General features: G+C 42.0%; 1 protein-coding gene across 4 annotated transcripts in view; it reads right to left on the bottom strand.

The window, feature by feature from the left end:
• The window catches only part of NFX1 (nuclear transcription factor, X-box binding 1), a 75,559-nt gene extending 64,966 nt beyond the window's left edge, over nt 1–10,593 (bottom strand). For 3 of the 4 annotated variants that reach the window (XM_072841663.1, XM_072841665.1, XM_072841664.1), the window contains exons 1-2: nt 10,437–10,591; nt 5,317–6,315 (exon numbers count right to left, since the gene is read on the bottom strand). In XM_072841663.1, the coding sequence (XP_072697764.1) occupies nt 5,317–6,315; nt 10,437–10,461 (1,024 nt within the window). In that variant the 5' untranslated portion in view covers nt 10,462–10,591. Of the gene's footprint in view, nt 1–5,316; nt 6,316–10,436 lie in introns of all 4 variants that reach the window. The other variant, XM_072841667.1, reaches the window with a different exon arrangement.
• Between the last annotated feature and the right edge of the window lie 10,685 nt (nt 10,594–21,278).

Here is a 21,278-nt window from a genome sequence, read left to right as displayed (position 1 = left end):
GGCCACAGATTGATTAAGAGCCAAAGGAGAGCAGAAACTTACTAAGGATATAAGGGATCCTGTCAACACAAATGAGGGATCCGAACAGCCTGGGGACAGGACCAGTACCAGTTAGTTTCTCTCAGTACAGAACAAGAGTAAACAAAGACGACTCTCAAGCAGCCATGGAGACTAATATTTGGGGTGATCCTCTCTTTCCATTCTAATCAAGCTTTCACCTCTACCACTCCACTAAAACTGCTCTTTTCAAGGCCAATAACCTTCACACCCCAAATTCAACAGTCAATATGCAGTTGTCATCTTGTGGACCCATCAGTAGCATTTGGCACAACTGATCACTCCCTCCTCGAGTTTTTTTTTTTTTTTTTTTTGGTAGTGTTTAAAACATAGTTCATGGGACACCTGGGTGGCTCAGCAGTTAGGTGCCTGCCTTCGGCTTAGCCTGTGATCCTGGAGTCCCAGGATCAAGTCCCACGTCAGGCTCCCTGAGTGGGGCCTGCTTCTCCCTCTGCCTGTGTCTTTGCCTCTCTCTCTGTGTCTGTGTCCCTCATGGATAAATAAAGAAAATCTGATTTTCTTTTATTGATTCATGATGATTTTATTTATTCATCCATGAATGGCACAGAGAGAGAAAGAGAGAGAGAGAGAAAGAGGCAGAGACACAGGCAGAGGGAGAAGCAGGCCCCACGCAGGGAGTCTGACGTGGGACTTGATCCTGGGACTTCAGGATCACCCCCTGGGCTGAATGCAGCGCCAAACTGCTGCGCCACTGGGGCTGCCCAATAAATAAAATCTTAAAAAAAAAAAAACCATGGTTCACTTCCTAGTTCAATTCCTACTCATTCTTCGGCTCTCTTGCTGGGTCCCTATCTTCCAACCTTGAAACACTGAGGTATATATAGGAAGGCTCCACCCTCCGACTTGACTTTTCTAACTACCCTCACACCTTAGGTGACCTCCTCAATCTGTTAGATGACTCCATGCTTGAAAGTTCCCAAATTTAAATATTCAGTCCAGATTCTGCCTGGATTTTTAACTTCCTACTAAATTCTCTATATTTTCTAAACAAGGAGTAAACAGGGAGACTGGGTGACTCAGTCAGTTAAGGATCTGCCTTCAGCTCATGTCATGATCCCAGAGTCCAGGGATCAAGCCCCATGTGGGGCTCCCTGCTCAGTGGAGAACCTGCTTCTCCCTCTGCCTATGTCTCTGCCTCTCTCTCTCTCTCTCAATCTGTGTGTCTCTCATGGATAAATAAATAAAATCTTTCCCTCCGACCCTTCCCCCGGCTCATGCTTTCTCCCGGGGAAAAAAATCAAAATAAATTTTAAAAATATTAAAAAAAACAAGTAGACAAAGCAAAATATATTCAAAAATACCTTTTCTAAAAAGGAAAGACTAAGAAAACTTTCCCAACAAGACAACTGAGAAAGACTGAGACTCCTCTAAGACTAACGGGATATGATGACTAAATGCAATGTGGTATCCTGGACTGGATCCTAGAACAAAAAAAAAAAAAAAAAAAAAAAAAGGATGGTAGTGGAAAAAATGGCGAAATCCAAATAATGTGTACAGTTTTGTTTAGACCAGCACTGATTTTTTGGTTTTGACAAAGGACCAGAGGCGGTTATGTAAGATATTAACATTAGACAAACCTGGGTGAAGGATATATGGGAATCCTCTGTACTATTTTTGTAACTTTTCTATAAACCTAAAATTATCCCAAACTAAAAAATTTTCAGAACACTTTTTCCTCTCCCAAGTTTTACTACTTCAGTACATGGCAATTCTCTATTATTATTATTTAAGATTTTGTTTTTAAAATAATCTCTACGCCTAATGTGGGGCTCGAACCTACCCTGAGATCAAGAGTCACATGCTCTACTGACTCAGCCAGCCAGGCGCCCTGGCGATTCTATTTTTACATTACTCAGACACAAAAGCCTTGGCTTGGTCCTTGATCCCTCTTATTCTCCTGCAGCCAACATCTAGCTCATCTGCAAATCCTGTCAGTTTTATCTTCCAAATACATCCAAAGTCTAACATTCTTACGTCTTCCAAAACTACTACCCTAGTCCAAGTTTCCATCATCAACTATGTGAATTACTGCAACAGCCTAACTTGTCCCCTTGCTTACTTAGAGCCAATGCTCCACATGGCAGGCTGAGTGATGGTTTTAGAATGCTAGTAAGATCATGTCATCCCCTTTCCCCAAACCTTCCAGCTGCTTCTCATCTTCTTAATCAGAACCAAATCCAAGGGCCTCACATGAGCCAGCCTCTGTGATTTCTCTGACCTCCTCTACTGCCTGCCTTATCATTGCTCACAATGTACCCCTCCCACCTGAAACTCGCTTCTCCCTCTGCTTGGGATATTCTTCAGAGAGCCACATGGCACGCTTCTGGGTTTCCTTCTGGTCTCTGTTCAAATGTGTCATCAAATAGATCAACCTATCTAAAAAAGCGTCCTGTTACTCTGTCCTCTTAACCTGCTTTGTATTTCTTTTTAGCCCTTACCTACCACCTGACATATTAAATACTGGTTTAAGTGCTTTCTGTCTGCCTTCCCTACAGAATGTAAATCTCACCAGTACTGTATTCCTAGTACTGAGAACAGTGCTTGGTACATAGTATCTACTCAATAAAGATGAATAAAGTGTTCTCAAAAATATATGGGGATTTGAGGTCAAGAGAGATTTGTTAAGCAAGACTCTTAAGATGGCCTCCAAGATTCCCACATGCATACAGGTGTGCATGCCTGGTATAATCTCCTCCCCTTGAATATAAGTGGGCCTTATCTAATCAGGTGAACCCTTTAAAAAGAATCTAGGGATCAAAGACAGAAGTCAGAGAAATTGAAAGAATATGGAGCCCATGTTTTCCTATAGATTTTGAAAAAGAAAAGTACCATGTTATGTAGAGGGCCATGTGGTGAGGAATTGCTGGTGACCTCTTAGAGCTAAGAGTAACCCCCGTAGCCAACAACCAGCAAGAATATGTGGACCTGGGACTCCCGGGTGGCTCAGTGGTTTAGTGCCTGCCTTCAGCCCAGGGCATGATCCTGGAGTCCTGGGATCGAGTCCCACATCGGGCTCCCTGCATGGAGCCTGCTTCTCCCTCTGCCTATGTCTCTGCCTGCCTCTGTTTCTAATGAATAAATAAAATCTTAAAAAAAAAAAAAATGTGGACCTCATTCTACACACATAAGGAATTAAATTCTACCAACAACCAGTGAGCATGAAAGAGAACCCTATATCTCTGCCTCCCTAGCCAACTTTTAGTCCTGTGAGGCTCTGAATAGAGAATTTGGCTAACCCATACATACCCAGATTCCTGACCCAAAGAAACTGTGACATAATTAATTTGTGTTATCTTAAGCCACTATACTTGTGGTAATGTGTTATGAAGCAAAAGGAAACTATTAACCAGTCTTAAGAAATCAAAAACAAGTCTCTGCTTCTCTCATGAATAAATAAATAAAATCTTAAAAAAAAAAAATAAAAAAAGAATTCAAAAACAACCCTGGTGTAACATTACCTTGGTTCACATATAAGTTGAGGTCCCAAGAGGAAGGACTGCCTGGGGAAGCAAATGAGAACTAGAACTATAAGCCAGTATAAAAACAGGCCTGGGCAGGTGGTGACTTCATGTGTTGGGCTGGGCTATGTACACTAAACTAGAGGGACACCAGATGGTGAAGGTCCAAGGGGAAGAGCTACTGGAATAAAGCTGTTTAGCCTAGATGAAATATATAGTCAGGGCAAAATGAGAAGTATCTTGAAATACCGGAAAAAAAGTTGATTTGCAATGAAGGGGAGGGAAACTGTGAGAACAAAGACTGGTTGCTGTGTTGCCTCAGAGGGCAGAACTTAAACCAGGGGATACAAAGTATTTACTGGAAAGAAATTTTCAGTTCAATGTAAGGAAGAACTTTCCAACAGTCAAAGCAAAGTACCTAGTATGTTCTAAAAGCTATATTAAGCACTAGGGATACAAACATGAAGAAAGAGGGGTGCCTGGGTGCTCAGTCAGTAAAGCATGGGACTCTTGATTTTGGTTCAGGTCATGATCTTGGGGTCGTGAGACTGAACTCCATGTCAACTTCTACGCTCAAGAGGGAGTCTGCTTGAGATTCTCCTCCTCTATCTGCTCTTCCCCCTCCACTTGAGCACACACTCTTCTCTCAGATGAACAAATTAAATCTTTAAAAAAATGCAAAAAGATAGTCTCTGCTTTCAAGGAGCTAATAGAGACAATGACAAACAAATGATGGCTTCCAGCAGTAACTGTTCTAATTGAAGCATGTGTGTGTGAGGGAGAGACATACCACAGGACTAGAAAAGATAATGCCATCTGTAGAGGTGAGAAAAGGTGTCCTAAATGTGTTGCTAAACTAGCTATTGTAAAATGAGTAAGAATTCATTAGCGTACTTAGTGGTGGACATTCTAGACAAAGAGAGCCACCACATACGTAACATGAGAGAAAGATGAAACAACATAGAGTACAGGGAATAAAATGTGGTGGGGGACTGAGGCAGCATAAAGTGCGGTGGCTAGGTAAGAAAGAATCCAGAATCCATATGTGGTGACGAAAAGTGAGCAGAAATAAACAGGGGAGTGACATAGTTCAATAGTGTTTTAGAAAATTCACTCTCTGATGCTGGTGTAAGAGATGGACTGAAAGAAACTGAAGATGGCAAGAGTGGTCAGGACCTGTTGCAGATAAGCAGACAAAAGAGGATACAGGTCGGAACAAAGAGAGGCAATGGAGATGTTACCATCTTCTACTTGTGCTTTCACAATTAAAAAACAAAAACACGGAACGTCTGGGTGGCTCAGCAGTTAAGCATCTGCCTTTGGCTCAGGGCATGATCCTGGGGGCCCGGAATTGAGTGGGTGCTTCCTACATGGGGCCTGCTTTTCCCTCTGCCTGTGTCTCTGCCTCTCATGAATAAATAAAATCTTTAAAAACAAAAAAAACCTTTGTAACCAAACATCTGTAAGACCCGTATCTGCATTTTTAAAAACCCTTACCAAATTCCTTAAGAATAAAAATTCCTAAAAAAAAAAAAAAAAAAAAAAAAAAAAAAAAAAAGAATAAAAATTCCTTATTTGTATTTGCTTATAATATATAAAAACTAACTGGTTACCTATGGGGGATGGAACAAGTGGTGGCAGGATCCAGGCCGATGATGAACAAGGACAGAAAAAGATGTTTCACTGTATTCCTTTTTATACTTTCTGGTTCCTAAACTGTGTGAATTCATTATCTCTCAAAAATAACCCCAAAACATTTCCACAATTTAGGTAGACTTACCTGTGTGTGTTTCCACATTCTTTAGCACATGGTTCTGTTTGCCTCGGGGAAAAGACGTTACTTGAGGATCCTGCCTCCTTACAGCACATTTCTCTGGGTCAACCCTTCGGGAAGACTTGTTGACACCTGCCAAGTTCCCATTGTCACAGGCAGATTTTGCGGGTCTCTCATTAAGATTATCCTTTGGAATGGGGGCCATGTTGTTTCTGGTGGCATTTGTATGTCGTTGGCCCTCTTGTTTTGGTGGATTCCTGCCTGGTCGTGGCCTGGCTCCTTCCACTTCCCAAGGAGGCCTTTTCTGTGGGTATCTTCTCTGCTCATTGCGTCTGGCCCCATACCCATCCAATACACTTTTCTTAAAGGATGTATCCAAAGAGTCAGGGTGGATAACCCCCACAGGTTTGGTATTTTCAGGTACAGCATCCTCGGATTTTGGAGTCATTCTGTTACCCCACTCACATTTGAGTTTTCCCTTGACTTTTGGTCCTCTACCATAACTGTATATAAATTGGGCTGCTTTTTTGGGTTTTGCTCCCCTGGGATCTGCACCAATAACTTCCTTCTCATTCTCAGAAGGGCTGTGCTCTCTGGGGTTTGTCCCACTCTCTGACCTAGCCACACTTTCTAAGCCAGCTGCATCTGAGGTCTGATCAGTGAGATTCTGTACTTTTTTGACTTTGATGTGCTGCTTTTCACTTCTCAATTTCTGCCAAGGTTGATTCTGAAGGCCATGGCTCTTTAGTGATTTGTTAGAAGCAGAGGATTGGAAAGAAATCTGTTGACTCTTAGGTTTGCTTCCTGAAGGATAACTGTGCTGATGAACAGCAGAGATGTCATCATAAGGGACTTGCCTGGAAAGGTGACAGGGAGGTGGTGAACTATAATTTCTTCTCCCAATCCTATTAGAATCTAGTCTCCTTTGACTTCCACAATTTAGACCAGAATTTTTTCTCTCCTGAGGAATGAACTCAGCAGCATCCGTATTGAATTTAAAAGTACCTAGGACATAAGAAAATAGACATGCCAGTAAAAAAACTAATCATCATCCATGAAGCCCAAAAGACTCTAAGCCATTATCTAAAAGATTTTCTTAAGGACTTGTATAAAACAGGCTCTTAGTAAGGCTTATGCTTCCTGTGAATTTGATGGGTTCAAGGTGCTTGTGGAACACTGATCATTTCATGTCCAGTAACCTCACCAATAGCCCTAAGAACTACTAAGTAAAACTGCTCACCTGGGTGATGAAATATTATTATTATTATTAATTTCTTAAAAATGTAAGTTTCATGCTCTATATGGGGCTTGAAATTACAACCCCAAGATCAAGAGTTGTATGCTATGCTGAGTCAGCCAGGCATTATTCCTATATGCCTATATGTTTATTTTATTAAAAATTTTCAGGTCAGCAAACAGTTCAGGGGTGAGAATCAATTAGCAGGTTCCATGTGGCCTTTCAAAGCTCTTAAGGTAGCATTGTGTAGTATCAAGTATACAGATTTTGGAGTCAGCTAAAATCAGTTTGAAGTCTGGCCCTCCAAATTATGGTATGAATTTAGGGTATCACCTGATTGCTTTTAGCCTTCATTTCCTCATCCATGACAAAAGATGATACTACTTCAAAGGGCTACTGTGAAATTTAAGTAAGATTTCACATAGATAGTATTTAACATAATGAGTACATTAGTTCCCATCTCTTCCCACAAGGAATTTATTTTAGGGTTTCCATTCATAACCGTTATAATATGGTCCATAATCCAAGTCTCAAAAGTTAAGCACATGCCTCTTCAACTCACTTGTTTTTTCTCCAAACGTGCTTCTTTGTCCCTGAAGCCTAAAGACTAAATGATGTGCCTAAGGATACAAACCTAGTTAGTAGAAAAGTCAGAATTATGTGTAGCATATGGATTACACAATTGACCTTTGAACAGTTTTGAACTACACAAGTCCATTTATATGTGAATTTTTTACTGTAGAGTACTGTAAATGTATTCCCTCTTCCTTATGATTCTGATAACATTTTCTTCAGCTTATTTATTTTAAGAATACAGTAAATAGTACATATATCATGAAAAATATGTTAATCGACTACTTATGTTACTGGTAAGGTTTCTGGTCCACAGTAGGCTGTTAGTTAAATTTCTGGGGAATCGTAAGTTATATGTGGATTTTCCACTGTGCAGGGGGGTGGTGGTGGTGGGGGTGGGGTGGTGGGGGTGGGTGGGAGGGGTGTTGGCATCCTTACCCCCCGCAAAGTTTAAGGTCAATTATACTAAGAATCAACAGGACCTGGAAGACATGGGTTTATGTCCTTGTCCATCACTTTTATCTTTATGCAAATGACTTAATCCCAATTTTTCTTATAAGGAATGGAGACAGTAACAATCCTTACATCAAAGAGTTGCTATCAAGAATAAAGCAAGTTAGTAACATATATAAAGTGGTTAAAAATGTGCTTTATTACTGCTGTTTGGACTAGACTATCTAAAACACACAGACTTGACCACAGATGGGTGCAGTGCAGAGCCTTTGGGTTTCAGGTTTAATAATTTTTTTTTTTTTTGGTAATTAACATGTGCCAGGCACTATTCTAAGCACTCTGCATCTGTTAACTCATTTAATCCTTACATTCCTGATGACAGAGCTATGACACTGAGAAAATTACTTGCCAAAGGCCACAGAGATGTTCTGAGGCAGACTCAGGATTCCACCCAGGCTATATGGCCCTAGAGATCATACTCTTACACTGTACTGTCAAAGGCTGGGCAGTGGGTACCATAGAAACATATACTCAAGAACTGAACGAGATCATAAAGGTCATAGGGTAAACTTCATTCAATCCAGGATTTGTCCTGAAAGCTTTCACACAGGCAATTCTGGGGACGGGGTGGAGGGGGATTAGACAGATTTAGAAGGTCACGAAGGAGATGTTCCAGAAACATAAGAGATAACATAAAGGTGGGAAGGGGTAGATTAGACCTAATGTGTATTGTATAGTCCTCTCCATCTTGAAAAAACAAAGTTGGAAAGGGGCAGAAGAAAAGTCAGTAAAGTCCAGAATAGCCTGGTAAAAGATGGGAAGAAGGTGTTCCATGTTAAGCCAAGCAGTAAGGAATTGGTGCAAGTAGAGAGTCTAGACAGGGCAGCACCTATTTGTATACAGTTTGTGATCCATTAGACATGAGATAGTAGGTAATGCCCTCAGAAAGACCCTTGAGAAATAGAAGGGAAAAAAGACACATGAGTCAGAACTCTCCACCTGAGACATAAAGATCTTTCTCCTCAGTATCTAAGTAGCTGGAAATTACTCAGTAAATAGGATACAAGTAGTACCCTAGATCCAAGATAACACAGCAACACAGTAAGTGTCTAACAGGTGAGTCGAGAAGGATAAGAGGAAATCTAAGAGATTATGAAGTCCAGAAACAAAGCTGGCAGAAAGATATCCCTGAACCTGTCTGGTATTTGAGAACAGAAGTGGGCAAGAGAATTAAACCCTGAGATGAAGGTGTGGTCTAGAGAGGATGCTGAAATAAGAGCATGAAATAGGAACTAAGGCAAAAGCAAACTAAAGAACACAAGAGGGACTTGGAGAGGTCTTTGGACTAGGGAACTTTGCCATAGTAGATGGAGAGGAGGTTGGAACCTCTGGCAGGGGCACACCAGGGAGGTCAAAACTGTAATTCACAGCTGGCCTCACCCAATCCTGCCTCAAACACTGAAGGGTGGAGAAATGAGTCAGAAGTGAGCCTGAGGGGATCCCTGGGTGGCGCAGTGGTTTAGCGCCTGCCTTTGGCCCAGGGCGTGATCCTGGAGACCCAGGATCGAATCCCACGTCAGGCTCCCGGTGCATGGAGCCTGCTTCTCCCTCTGCCTGTGTCTCTGCCTCTCTCTCTCTCTCTGTGACTATCATAAATAAATAAAAATTAAAAAAAAAAAAAAAAAAAAGAAGTGAGCCTGAGGATGGAAAGATCAATGGATCCAGTTTAGAGGATCTGGGAAAAAAACAGGTGGCAGAGTAACAAAACACCAGACCAACCTAAAAAGGCTCCCATCCCCCAAAATTTAATAAATCAGGATTAGGGTTTTGAAAATATAATTTTTTGACCCATACCCACAGTAACAAGTACATTTTACCTGCCACCCAGTACACAAACTTAACATATACTCTTCTTGGTTGCAAAACACTGATAAGTGGCAGAACTAAGACTCAAATCAATGGCAGTTTACAAACCACATGTGGCAAACTGCTGTCCTGTTTTTTTTTCCCCCCTAGAAAGAGTGGGTCTTGAAATAAAATCAACGCAGTGGGTTGTGACAGGTATTTTTTTCAAAGAAAACAGAAAACAGAGCGTATTTCAAATAGTAAGGAAAAGCATTAATTCCTAAAACTTTTGGTTCGCTTTTAGAGTCACACGTGTGCACTGAACCACGATGTAAAATGTTTCTTTTCGGTCTCTGCCAAAAAGTTTGGAAAACAAAGATCTAAGGTACATCTTGAAGGAAAAGGAAATACACATCAACAGCCAAATGAGGCTGTTCTACACACGGAAGCAACTCCAAGAAAAGTGAGCTAACAATTATGGAACAAGTACGGTACAGGGCGGGAGCCTTCACAGAAATTATTTACTCCCAACTGATAGATGAGGAAACGGAGATTCAATCACACTGTGAGCTCGTGGCAGTCTGGAAATGGGAGCCCCTTGTGTTCGGCTCGCGCTCGCTCCGCTGCCCCAGGACGCGCCAACCCGCCACGCCTCGAGAGCCCGCCACCGTCACGGGAGGTGACTCGGCCGACGCCCGCCTGCTGCAGAGCACTGAGGCCTCTGCCCCAGCGGGGTTGGGCTGAAGGCGGGGCGCACGGCAGAAAGTGGGGCGCGCACACCGATTCACTGGACAAACCCGCGCTTCCCGGAAACCCAGCTGCGGGGCTTCACAACCCAGTGGAGGACGGTCGAGGTCTCGGTACCCACGACGCGCGTGGCTTGGCCCTTCCGAGCCACTATCCCGAACCCTGGTACGCGCCACTCTCGCGATATGAATGGTCGGAGTCCTAAGACTCGCCACTGACCCAATTTCCGCTCCCCGAGAGGGGCCCAGTCCCGCGCGGGCCGGGACAGTACCTGAGACAGGAGGCGCCTCCGCCATCCCGTGCCGCAACACCTAAAGCGAGCCCTGCAACCTAGAGCGGGATGTCACCCGGTCACGTGCCTCTGACTTCCGGCGCCGCGAGAATATTCGCCTCCGCGCGCCGGGTGGACGGCCACGGAGGTTGCGCGGCCGGAGGGAACTGTGCGGTGCGTCCGTGACGTCAGACACAAGCGCCAGGCGCCGGCGTGGAGGAGGGGAGTAGAGGCTGACCGTAGGTGGGGAGGGTCACGTTAGTGTGCGGCTAGGAATTTGCGTAGTCATTGCTTTTCTTTTTGAGATTCGTGGTGTTCTCTTGCTACTGTGCCCTTTGTTCTGGCACCCAACCAACTCCACCTGGCCTCCCGCGGTCCGCTCAAGCGTCACCTTTTACCTAGAATACTTCGGCTTTAGTGTTGGTTAAACAAGCAGAACTGCTAAGTCGTCAAAAGGGAATCGAAGGGAAAATACGCGCAAAAACAAACGGTAAAGGGCTAATATACCGAGAACTTTAACAAATCAGAAAATGATAAGCCGAAAAAAAGAAACAAAGCCGATAAACCATGTTATTAGAAATGGTAAAAGACTTGGACGGACATATGACGATAAAATACAGGTGGATATTGAAGTTGAGAAGGGAAAGTTCGGAGGCACTGATAATTTTTTTTTTTAAGATTTTATTTATTTATTCATGAGAGACAGAGACAGAGGCAGAGACATAGAGGGAGGAGTAGGCTCCATGCAGGGAGCAGGATGTGGGCTCCATCCCCAGGCCCCAGGATCACGCCCTGAGCCAAAGGCAGATGCTTCACCCTAGGCCACCCAGGCATTCCTAAAGTAGCAAAATTTTAAGTGAATGTGTGGAGTTTGCTTTGTTATTGCATTCATTACTAAGTAGAATGCAACATTTAAGCATGAAGCATATGTACTTGTAAAGTAATTCACAGACTTCCCCCAAAACACGAAATAGATTCATTTATTCATAGTTGTGTTTTAATGCATACTCTTAGGCATCGCTTTAAGCGCTGGAGGTAAATGGTGAAAAAGACAAACGTGGTCCCTGCCCTAATGAAGTGCATTGTTTAGTATAGGAGATTAAAAACTAATTTATATTTACAAATTAATGATTTGTAAAATAATTTCAAATTATGTTAGCATTATGAAAGAAATAAGCAGGGTAAGAGTGATAATAGGACCTGATGAGAAAAGGTGGCCAGGCTTCCTTGAGTGGAAGGAAAGAGGAGAAGGAACTAGCTATAGGAAGATTCAGAAAGAAGGAATAGTAAAATGCAAAGGTCATGAGGAAGGAAAGACCTTGAAGTATTCAAGGTGTTGAGATATCTGCTGGAAAATAGGGAGGAGAGTGGCACGGTATGGAACTGAAGAGGTAGGTAAGGAAATCACACAGATCACCGCAGGCCATGATAATGGATTTTATTCCAAGAGCAGTAGGAAGTCATTGAAGGGTTCTAAGCAAAGAGATGGTATCTGATCTATATACTTAAAAGATTTCTTCTCTATCCAAAGGAAGAGTGAATTGTTGGGGAGCAAGAATAGAAGTGGGCAGAGCAGTGACAGTTTTGTATTAGGCTAATGCAGAAGATGATGGTGGCTTTGGACTAGAGTGACAGCAAATAGCATGGAGAGAACAGATATGAGCTATATTTGAGATACAACCAGTGTCCACCTTCCAGACTTTTCCATACCAACAGGTGTGATATCTCATTGTTTTAATTTTTATTCCTCTGATTACTGAGTCTGAATATTTTTAAAATGATTTTATTACTTCTTTTAAAGTAATCTCTACACCCAACATAGGGCTTGAACTCATAACCCCAAGATCAAGAGTCACATGCTGTACCAACTGAGCCAGCCAGGTTCAGCCAAGTCTGAACATTTTTTTTTTTTTAAAAGGGAGAGGGCTTTTTTTTTTTTTTTTAAAGATTTTATTTATTTTATTTTATTTTATTTATTTATTTATTCATAGAGACCAAGAGAGAGAGAGAGGCAGAGACACAGGCAGAGGGAGAAGCAGGCACCATACAGAGAGCCTGACGTGGGATTTGATCCGGGGTCTCCAGGATCACGCCCTGGGCTGCAGGCGGCGCTAAACCGCTGTGCCACCTGGGCTGCCCAAGTCTGAACATTTTTAAATGACTTTTGGAGTTTCTTCTTTTTTAACTGCTTATTCACACCCACTGCCTATTTTTTTCTATTGGGGTTGCTCTCTTTTTCTTGCTGATGGTTTCTTGTATATTATAGATATCAATTCCATGTCAGTTTTATACATTTCAGTTGTCTTATTTTCTTCCATTTTCTATTAATTTTGTCCTTTACTGAACATAAATCTTCAATTTTGACAGAGCAGTTCATCAAATCAACCAACCAACCATACTGTCACTTTTAGAAATTACCAGGTGTTATCACTCTGAGTCCAATCAAGAGAGAGGAACCACACAGTCATTTGAACAGAGAAGGTTTTGTTTATAAAGACTTATTAACTATAACAGAGAATTGGAGTAATAAGGGATTGACTAGTAAAGAAGTAAAAAGAACTCTAAAATAACAGAGGATTAATGATATAAGGAAAAGCCACTACCTCTAGGATTGAGATTAACGAAAATCACCCAGAGCTGAAGTGTAAACTTTGTCAGAGAGGTTATGCCTGGGGATCCCTGGGTGGCGCAGCGGTTTAGCGCCTGCCTTTGGCCCAGGGCGTGATTCTGGAGACCCGGGATTGAATCCCACGTCGGGCTCCCGGTGCATGGAGCCTGCATCTCCCTCTCCCTCTGCCTCTGCCTCTCTCTCTGTGTGTGACTATCATAAATAAAAAAAAAAAAAAAAAAAAAAAAGAGAGGTTATGCCTGTGGCTCACTAGATGGCAAGGAAGTGGCTGTGGTGCTGCAACAGCAGAAGCTGCCAGAAACCTACCTTGGAGGGTGCTGGGGAAAGTCATTCATGGGGAGGAGTCTCAGAAGAGGCACTCTACTATAAACCATGTGAGGAGATGCCAAAAGAAGTTTCTGGCTGTTAGCCACTACAAGCTGAAAAGGCCAGGTGCTGAAGAAGCCCTGTACATTGCAGAAGCCAAACACTGGAGAAGCTGCCCACAACACAAAAGCCTGCCTAACTGAAACACTAAAAATAGGAAACAAAACCTTTTCCTCCTGCAGTATCTCTCTGGTGCCCTCTACTGACAAATTTCTGCTAGCTGATAAAGGATAAATATTTGAAAGGGTCCAAATCATTTCACAGAGCAGGAAAAAAGGATAAATTTGGAATTGAATGGCAATAATTCATAATTGGAATACTAGGGAATCTGCTATTTTCAAAGCTTATAAAAATGAAAGTATCCTGCCTTTCCTATACAAACAGTATTTCATATAACATACCAAAACTTATGACAAGCTCAGATGGAAATGTACAGCTACAAATACTTGCATTAAAAATGAAGTCTAGGGCAGCCCCGGTGGCACAGCGGTTTAGCACCGCCTGCAGCCCAGGGCGTGATCCTGGAGACCCTGGATCGAGTCCCACATCAGGCTCTCTCTATGATGCCTGCTTCTCCCTCTGCCTGTGTCTCTGCCTCTCTCTCTCTCTCTCTCTCTCTCTCTCTGACTCTATGAATAAATAAATAAAATCTTTAAAAAAATTTAAAAAAAATAAAAATGAAGTCTAGCAGGGGTGCCTGGGTGGCTGAGTTGGTTAAGCATGTGCCTTCAGCTCAGGTCATGATCCCAGGATCCTGGGATTGAGCCCCACATTGGACTCTCAGCTCAATAGGGAGCCTGCTTTTCCCTTCCCCTCCTTTCCCCTGCCCCCTCCTCATGCTCTTTCTCGCTCTCTCAAATAAATAAAACCTATTAAAAAAAAAAACTATTAAAAAAAAAAAGTTCAGGGGCCCCTGAGTGGCTTAGTTGGTTAAGCATCCAACTCTTGATTTCGGCTCAGGTCATGATCTCAAGATTGTGAGATTGAGCCCAGCATTGGCTTCTGAGCTCAGTAGGGAGTCTGCTTAAGATTCTCTCTCTCCCTTTCCCCCCCATAATAAGTAAATAAATCTTAAAAGAAAAATAGAAATGAGTAAAAGAAAGTCCAGACACCAAATTATTATTCAGAAATAAGCTGTCAAGCCATGAATAACACATGGAGGAAATGCATACTACTAAGTGAAAGAAATCAATCTGAAAGGCTATATTATGTATGATTCCACCTATATGACATTCTGGAAAAGGCAAAACTATGGAGACAATAAAGAAATTAGTGATTGCTGGGGCTTAGAGGAAAGGGAGGCATTAATAGAGCACAGAGGATTTTTAGGGCAGTGAAACTATTATTGATAATACAACAGTGGCTACATTGTCAAAATCTATAGAATGTACACCAAAAATAAACTATGTAAACTATGGACTTTAGGCAATAAGATATCAATGTAGGCTCATGGATTGTAACAAATATACCACCGTGGTGCCAGATGTCTACAATGGGGGAGGTTGTGCATGAATGGGGATAGGGCATATATGAGAATTCTCTGTACTTTCTGCTCAAATCTGTTGTGATTCTCAAACTGCTCCAAAAAAATAAAGTTTATTAATAAAAAAGAGATATATCTAGAATAGCTTAAACTTCTACCTTAAGAAACTAGAAAAAGAAGAGCAAACTAAACCAAAACAAGTAGAAGGAAGGAGATAACAAAAGTTAGAACAGAAATAAAATAAAAATAGAAAAAAATCAACAAAACAAAGTGGTTCACTAAAAAGAACAAAATTGACTAACTTTTAGCTAGACTGACAAGAAAAAAGACAGAAAAAACTCAAATTATTGAAATTAGGGAATCAAAGAGAGGACATTACTATTGACCTGAAAGAAAAAGAATTAAGGGCAGCCCAGGTGGCTCAGCGATTTAGTGCCGCCTTCAGCCCAGGATGTGATCCTGGAGACCCAGGATCGAGTCCCACGTCACGCTCTCTGCATGGAGCTTGCTTCTCCCTCTGCCTGTGTCTATGCCTCTCTCTCTCTGTGTCTCTCATGAATAAATAAATAAAATCTTTAAAAAAATATTTGGGGTATCCCTGGGTGGCTCAGCGGTTCAGCGCTTGCCTTCGGCCCAGGGCTTGATCCTGGAGGCCCAGGATGGAGTCCCACATCAGGCTCCCTGCATAGAGTCTGCTTCTCCCTCTGCCTGTGTCTCTGCCTTCCTCTCTCTCTCTCTCTCTGTGTGTCTTTCATGAATAAATAAAAATCTTAAAAAAAATAAAGAAGAAAAAGAAAAAATTATAAGGGAATACTATGAATAACTTTATGCTAACAAATTAGATCACCTACATGACATGGACAAATTCCCAGAAATACAGAAACAACCAAAACGGACTCAAGAAAAATAGAAAAATCCGAATAGACTTATAGCAAGTAAAGATATTAATTGATTGATTGATTGATTCATGAGAGACCTAGAGAGGCAGAGACACAGGCAGAGGCAGAAGCAGGCTCCATGCAGGGAGCCTGATGCGGGACTCGATCCCAGACCTGGGATCACGCCCTGAGCTGAAGGCAGGTGCCCAACTGCTGAGCCACCTGGGTGTCCTACAAGTCAAGATATTTAATTAATAATAATAAAATTTACCACAAAGCCCAGGCCTAGATGGCTTCACTAGGGAATTCTACCATATATTCAAAGAATTGACACCAATCCTTTATAAACTATCCCTAAAAATAGAAGAGGAGGGAATCCCTCATTCTCTGGATGAAAACTGCCTTAGAGCAATCATCGCCTAGCTCTCCACTGCAAAAATTGATGGCAACAGCCCAGGCTGCTTGTCCATGAAAACGGAGTCAGACTGATCTGGCATCCTAGGGCAGTGCTTCTGAATCCTGGCTACAAACAAAAACTACCTGGGAGCTTTTATTTATTATTTTTAGATCTTTTTTTAAAAAAGATTTTATTTATTTATCCATGAGAGACACACAGAAAGGAGAGAAATAGGCAGAGGAAGAAGCAGGCTCCCACCAGGGAGCCTGATGCAGGACTCTAGACCTGGGAGCATGACCTGAGCCAAAGGCAGACACTCAACCACTGAGCCACCCATGTGTCCCAACCTGGGAGCTTTTAAAAATCCAACTGCTCACACCATATTCAGATCTATTATATTAGAATCTACAAGGATAGGAAAATATAAAAGGAAAGCTATGAAATATGAAAAGAGGTTGAAGTGCCAAACTTTTACTCTCTTATTGGATCATTCCAATTTCTTCCACCCTTGCTAAAGTGCCAGGGCTGACAGATTACAACTGAAGGAGACCACCTGCACTCAATTCTGCTTCAGAGATGCTGACTGGTGGCAGCTACAGGAGAAATCGTCAGAGACTATGCTGTGCCTGGGACTGACTCTACCACAGGACTCCTCTTCTCCACTTAAATTCACTAAGATGGAGACGCCTGGGTGGCTTGGTGGTTGAGCATCTGCCTTTGGCTCGGGGCGTGATCCTGGAGACCCAGGATCAAGTCCCACATCAGGCTCCCTGCGTGGAGTCTGCTTCTCCCTCTGCCTGTGTCTCTGCCTCTCTCTCTGTGTCTCTCATGAATAAATAAATAAAATCTTTAGGGAAAAGAAAGAATTAAAAAAATTCACTAAGATGGGGGCACCTGGGTGGCTCAGCAGTTGAGTGTCTGCCTTTGGCACAGGGCATGATCCTGGAGTTCCGGGATCGAGTCCTGCATCGGGCTTCATGCGTGGAGCCTGCTTCTCCTCCCTCTTTCTGTGTCTCTGCCTCTCTGTGTCTCTCATGAATAAATAAATAAAATCTTTTAAAAAATAAAAATAATAATGGGGGATACTCCTAACATTAAATTCACTAAGATGGACACAGACCAAGACCTGGCTTTTGGTCCTTTCCAAGTACAGCAAGAATTAGCAGAATGATAAAGGTGTTAAGGAATCTCCAGGGAAAGGTATGGTTAGAAGCAGGGAATCATGACTTTATGGTGGAAGTGGAGGTACTAGAAGCAATTATTATAGCATAACATTGCAAAGTGGGACAGAGGACAGAGAAAGGCTTGGGGCCTTTTTTGGCAGCTGACAGGAACCCAATTCCAACTAGTTTAAGCAGAAAAGGGAGTTTGCTGGCAGAATCCTCAGAAAGTACACAGATTTAAAGGAAGAGTTGCTGGGCCGTGGAGCACTCTGGGAATCTCAAGGGTGGGAAGTCAGGCCTCGGTGCCATGAGGATTTTCATTTGGCCTCTCATCTTGTATCCTCTCTGGCCTCAATACCTTAACTTCTCATACTGACAAAGAATTTGGGTGGTGGGGGAAGAAAGTATTTCCCCGAAGTTTCCATTTAGAAAATTCGAGGAAAGAACTTCAACAGGCATAGCCTGGTCACAAGCCCACTCCGATAGCTCAGAAGAGTAAGGGTAGGGCTACTCTAATTGATATTTCTGAAATAATCACAGTTCTATTGGGAGGCAGTTCTGTAAAAGAAAGAGATTGTTGGGATGCCTGGCTGGCTCAGTTGGAAGAACATGCAACTCTTTTTTTTTTTAAGATTTTATTTATTTATTCCTGAGAGAGAGAGAGAGAGAGAGGCAGAGACACAGGCAGAGGGAGGAGCAGGCTCCATGCAGAGAGCCCAACATGGGACTCAACCCCAGGTCTCCAGGATCATGCCCTGGACGGAAGGTGGCGCTAAACCACTGAGCCACCGGAGCTGCCCAGAACATGCAACTCTTGATCTTGGAATCATGAGTTTGAGCCCCACATTGGGTACAGAGATTACTTTAATGAAGAAATAAAAAAATTTAAAAAAAAAGAAATAAATAAAAACTTAAAATTTCTCCATCTTTTTTTTTAAAGAGAATGTTTTTTTATTTTTATTTTTTTTAAGAATGTTCTTTTAAAAAAATTATTCATTTGAGAGAGAGAGAAGGAAATAGCACACATAAATGGGGGGAGTAGCAGAGGGAGAGAACATCCAAGTAGATGCTCACTGAGCATGGAGCTCGACATGGGGCTTAATCTCGCCACCCTGAGATCATGAATGGAGCCGAAATCAAGAGTTGGATGCCCAACTGACTGAGCTACTCAGGCACCTCTGTTCTTTTAAAAAATATATATATATATATTTTTTTTTAATTTTATTTTTTAAAGATTTTATTCATTTATTCATTTGTTCTCTCACACACACAGAGAGAGAGAGAGAGAGAGGCAGAGACACAGGCAGAGGGAGAAGCAGGCTCCATGCAAGGAGTCCAATGTGGGACTCGATCCCAGGACTCCAGGATCAAGCCCTGGGCCAAAGGCAGGCACCAAACTGCTGAGCCACCCAGGGATCCCCTTAAAGATTTTATTTTTATTTATTTATTTATTTTTTTTAGATTTTATTTATTCATAGAGACACAGAGAGAGAGAGGCAGAGACACAGGCAGAGGGAGAAGCAGGCTCCATGCAGAGAGCCTGACATGGGACTCAATCCAGGGTCTCCAGGATCACGCCCTGGGCTGCAGGCAGTGTTAAACCGCTGTGCCACTGGTGCTGCCCAAGATTTTATTTTATTTATTTATTTATTTATTTATTTATTTATTTATTTATTTATTTATTATGATAGTCACAGAGAGAGAGAGAGAGGCAGAGACATAGGCAGAGGAAGAAGCAGGCTCCATGCACCGGGAGCCCGACGTGGGATTCGATCCTGGATCTCCAGGATCGCGCCCTGCGCCAAAGGCAGGCACTAAACCCGCTGCACCACCCAGGGTTCCCCCAAGATTTTATTTTTAAAGTAATCTCTACATCAAACATGGGCTCAAACTTACAACTCCAAGATCAAGAGTCACGTGCTCTACCAACTAAGCCAGCCAGGCATCCCAGAGAATGTTGTTCTGAAAAGACTAAGCAATAAACCAATATAGAGAGGCAGTGGCCAAGTCACAAGCAGCTTTGTATGTCTTGCTGGAGGTGTCAGGAAATCATGAAAGAAAAAAAAAAAAAAAAAAAAAGGAAATCATGAAAGACTTTAAGTAGTGACCAGGTCAGATTTGTATTTTAAAAAGATAAATATAGCTGTATGTGATGAATGGACTTGAGGAACTGAAACTATGCATCAAGAGAAAGCAAGTCATTAATTCCAAAAGACTATGGGATAGATGTCTAGGTTAAGGAGAGTTGAAAAAAGAAAGGAGAGGAGGGGTTGGAGTTAAGAAACACTTGGGGTTAAAAGAAGGGTTTGATGATTAATTCAATGTGTAGGGTGAGGCAAAATGTAGGCATCAAGAATAGCTCAAGAGCTTTCTGTTTTAAAAGATGGAGGATAATGGTTCTATCACCTGAATGAGGCCGGGAAAACAGGAAAAGATTCAGGTCTGAGGGAAAGGTAATGGTTGTCTTGACAACTTGAATATGAAGTGTTTGTTGGCTTCAAGGACATTCAAATAATGCTAGGCAAACAGCTGCACTTGAAGAGATTCTGAAACTCAGGGACAAGATCTGGAACAGAAGTACTGATTTAGAAGTCAGCAGTTAATGCCATGAGAATAGCTGAGCTCAGTAAATATAAGTGATCAAAAAATAAATAAATAAATAAATAAATAAATATAAGTGATCAGAGAAAGAAGTATGGTGGATTAAAGTTAGAATCCTGAGGAATAACTAACATTAGAGTTGGAGAGATGAGGATTTCAGAAAGGAGTTTTAGAGGCAATAGTCAGAAGAACAGGAAAACCCATACATTGTCACAAAAACAAAGGAGTAGAAATTTTGTTAGAATGACTCACTAGTATCCAATGTACTAAAGAGGTGTAGTTGGAGGACTAAATATCACCCATTAAAACTGGTGGTATATGGGACACTGGTAACATTGGCAAGATAAGAAACAGAGCAGGAATGTTTGCTGAGAGTGAATCCCAAGACAATAAACTTAATTTGGATGTCAGATTTTTTTAAAAGATTTTATTTATTTATTCATGAGAGACAGGGAGAGAGAGAGGTTGAGACATAGGCAGAGGGAGAAGCAGGCTCCCTGTAGGGAGCCTGATGTGAGACTCGATCCTGGGATCACGACCTGAGGCAAAGGCAGATGCTGAACCACGGAGCCACCCAGGTGTCCCAAGGATATACCTTGTGATATATCTCAAATCCAAGGTTGAAACTATAATGGAAGAAGTATTTAAAGAGCTGAATGAGAAACTGTAGAGAAGCCAAGCAAGGTTTCAAGAAGGTAATGATGAATAGTACAATGTTTGCTCCCATAGGAAGACTTCTTGAGAGGATGAGATTAGTTGCCATTAATGGATCATTAAAGACCCTGAAATTGAGCAGGAGTTTGGACTGGCTGTAGAAAAGGATGAAGTCGCTATTTTTGTTGTTGTTAACAGCCCTCATATGAGAATAGCAAGTTGCAAAGTACAGTTAACCTTTGAACAATGTGGGGAATAGGGCACAGTCGAAAATCTGCATAGAACGTTTAACTCTCCTCAAACTTAACTAATAGCCTACTGTTGACCAAGACCCTTACCAATAACATAAACACCACCACATATTTTGTATGTTACATGTATTATGTATTGTATTCTTACAATAAAGTAGGCTAGAGGGAATCCCTGGGTGGCTCAGCAGTTTAGCTCCTGCCTTCAGCCCAGGGCATGGTCCTGGAGTCCCAGGACTGAGTCCCATATGGGGCTCCCTGTATGGAGCCTGCTTCTCTCTCTGCCTTTGTCTCTGCCTCTCCCTCTGTGTCTCTCATGAATAAATAAATAAAATCTTTAAAACAAACAAACAAACAAACAATAAGGTAGGCTAGGGAAGAGAAAATGTTGTTAAGAAAATCATAAAGAAGAAAAAAAACATT

The sequence above is a fragment of the Canis lupus genome, chromosome 10, assembly GCF_048164855.1.
Source record: "Canis lupus baileyi chromosome 10, mCanLup2.hap1, whole genome shotgun sequence".
NCBI classification, from domain to species: Eukaryota; Metazoa; Chordata; class Mammalia; order Carnivora; family Canidae; genus Canis; species Canis lupus.
Note: the sequence above shows the minus strand (reverse complement) of the source record. Positions and strands in the feature narration are given on the sequence as shown.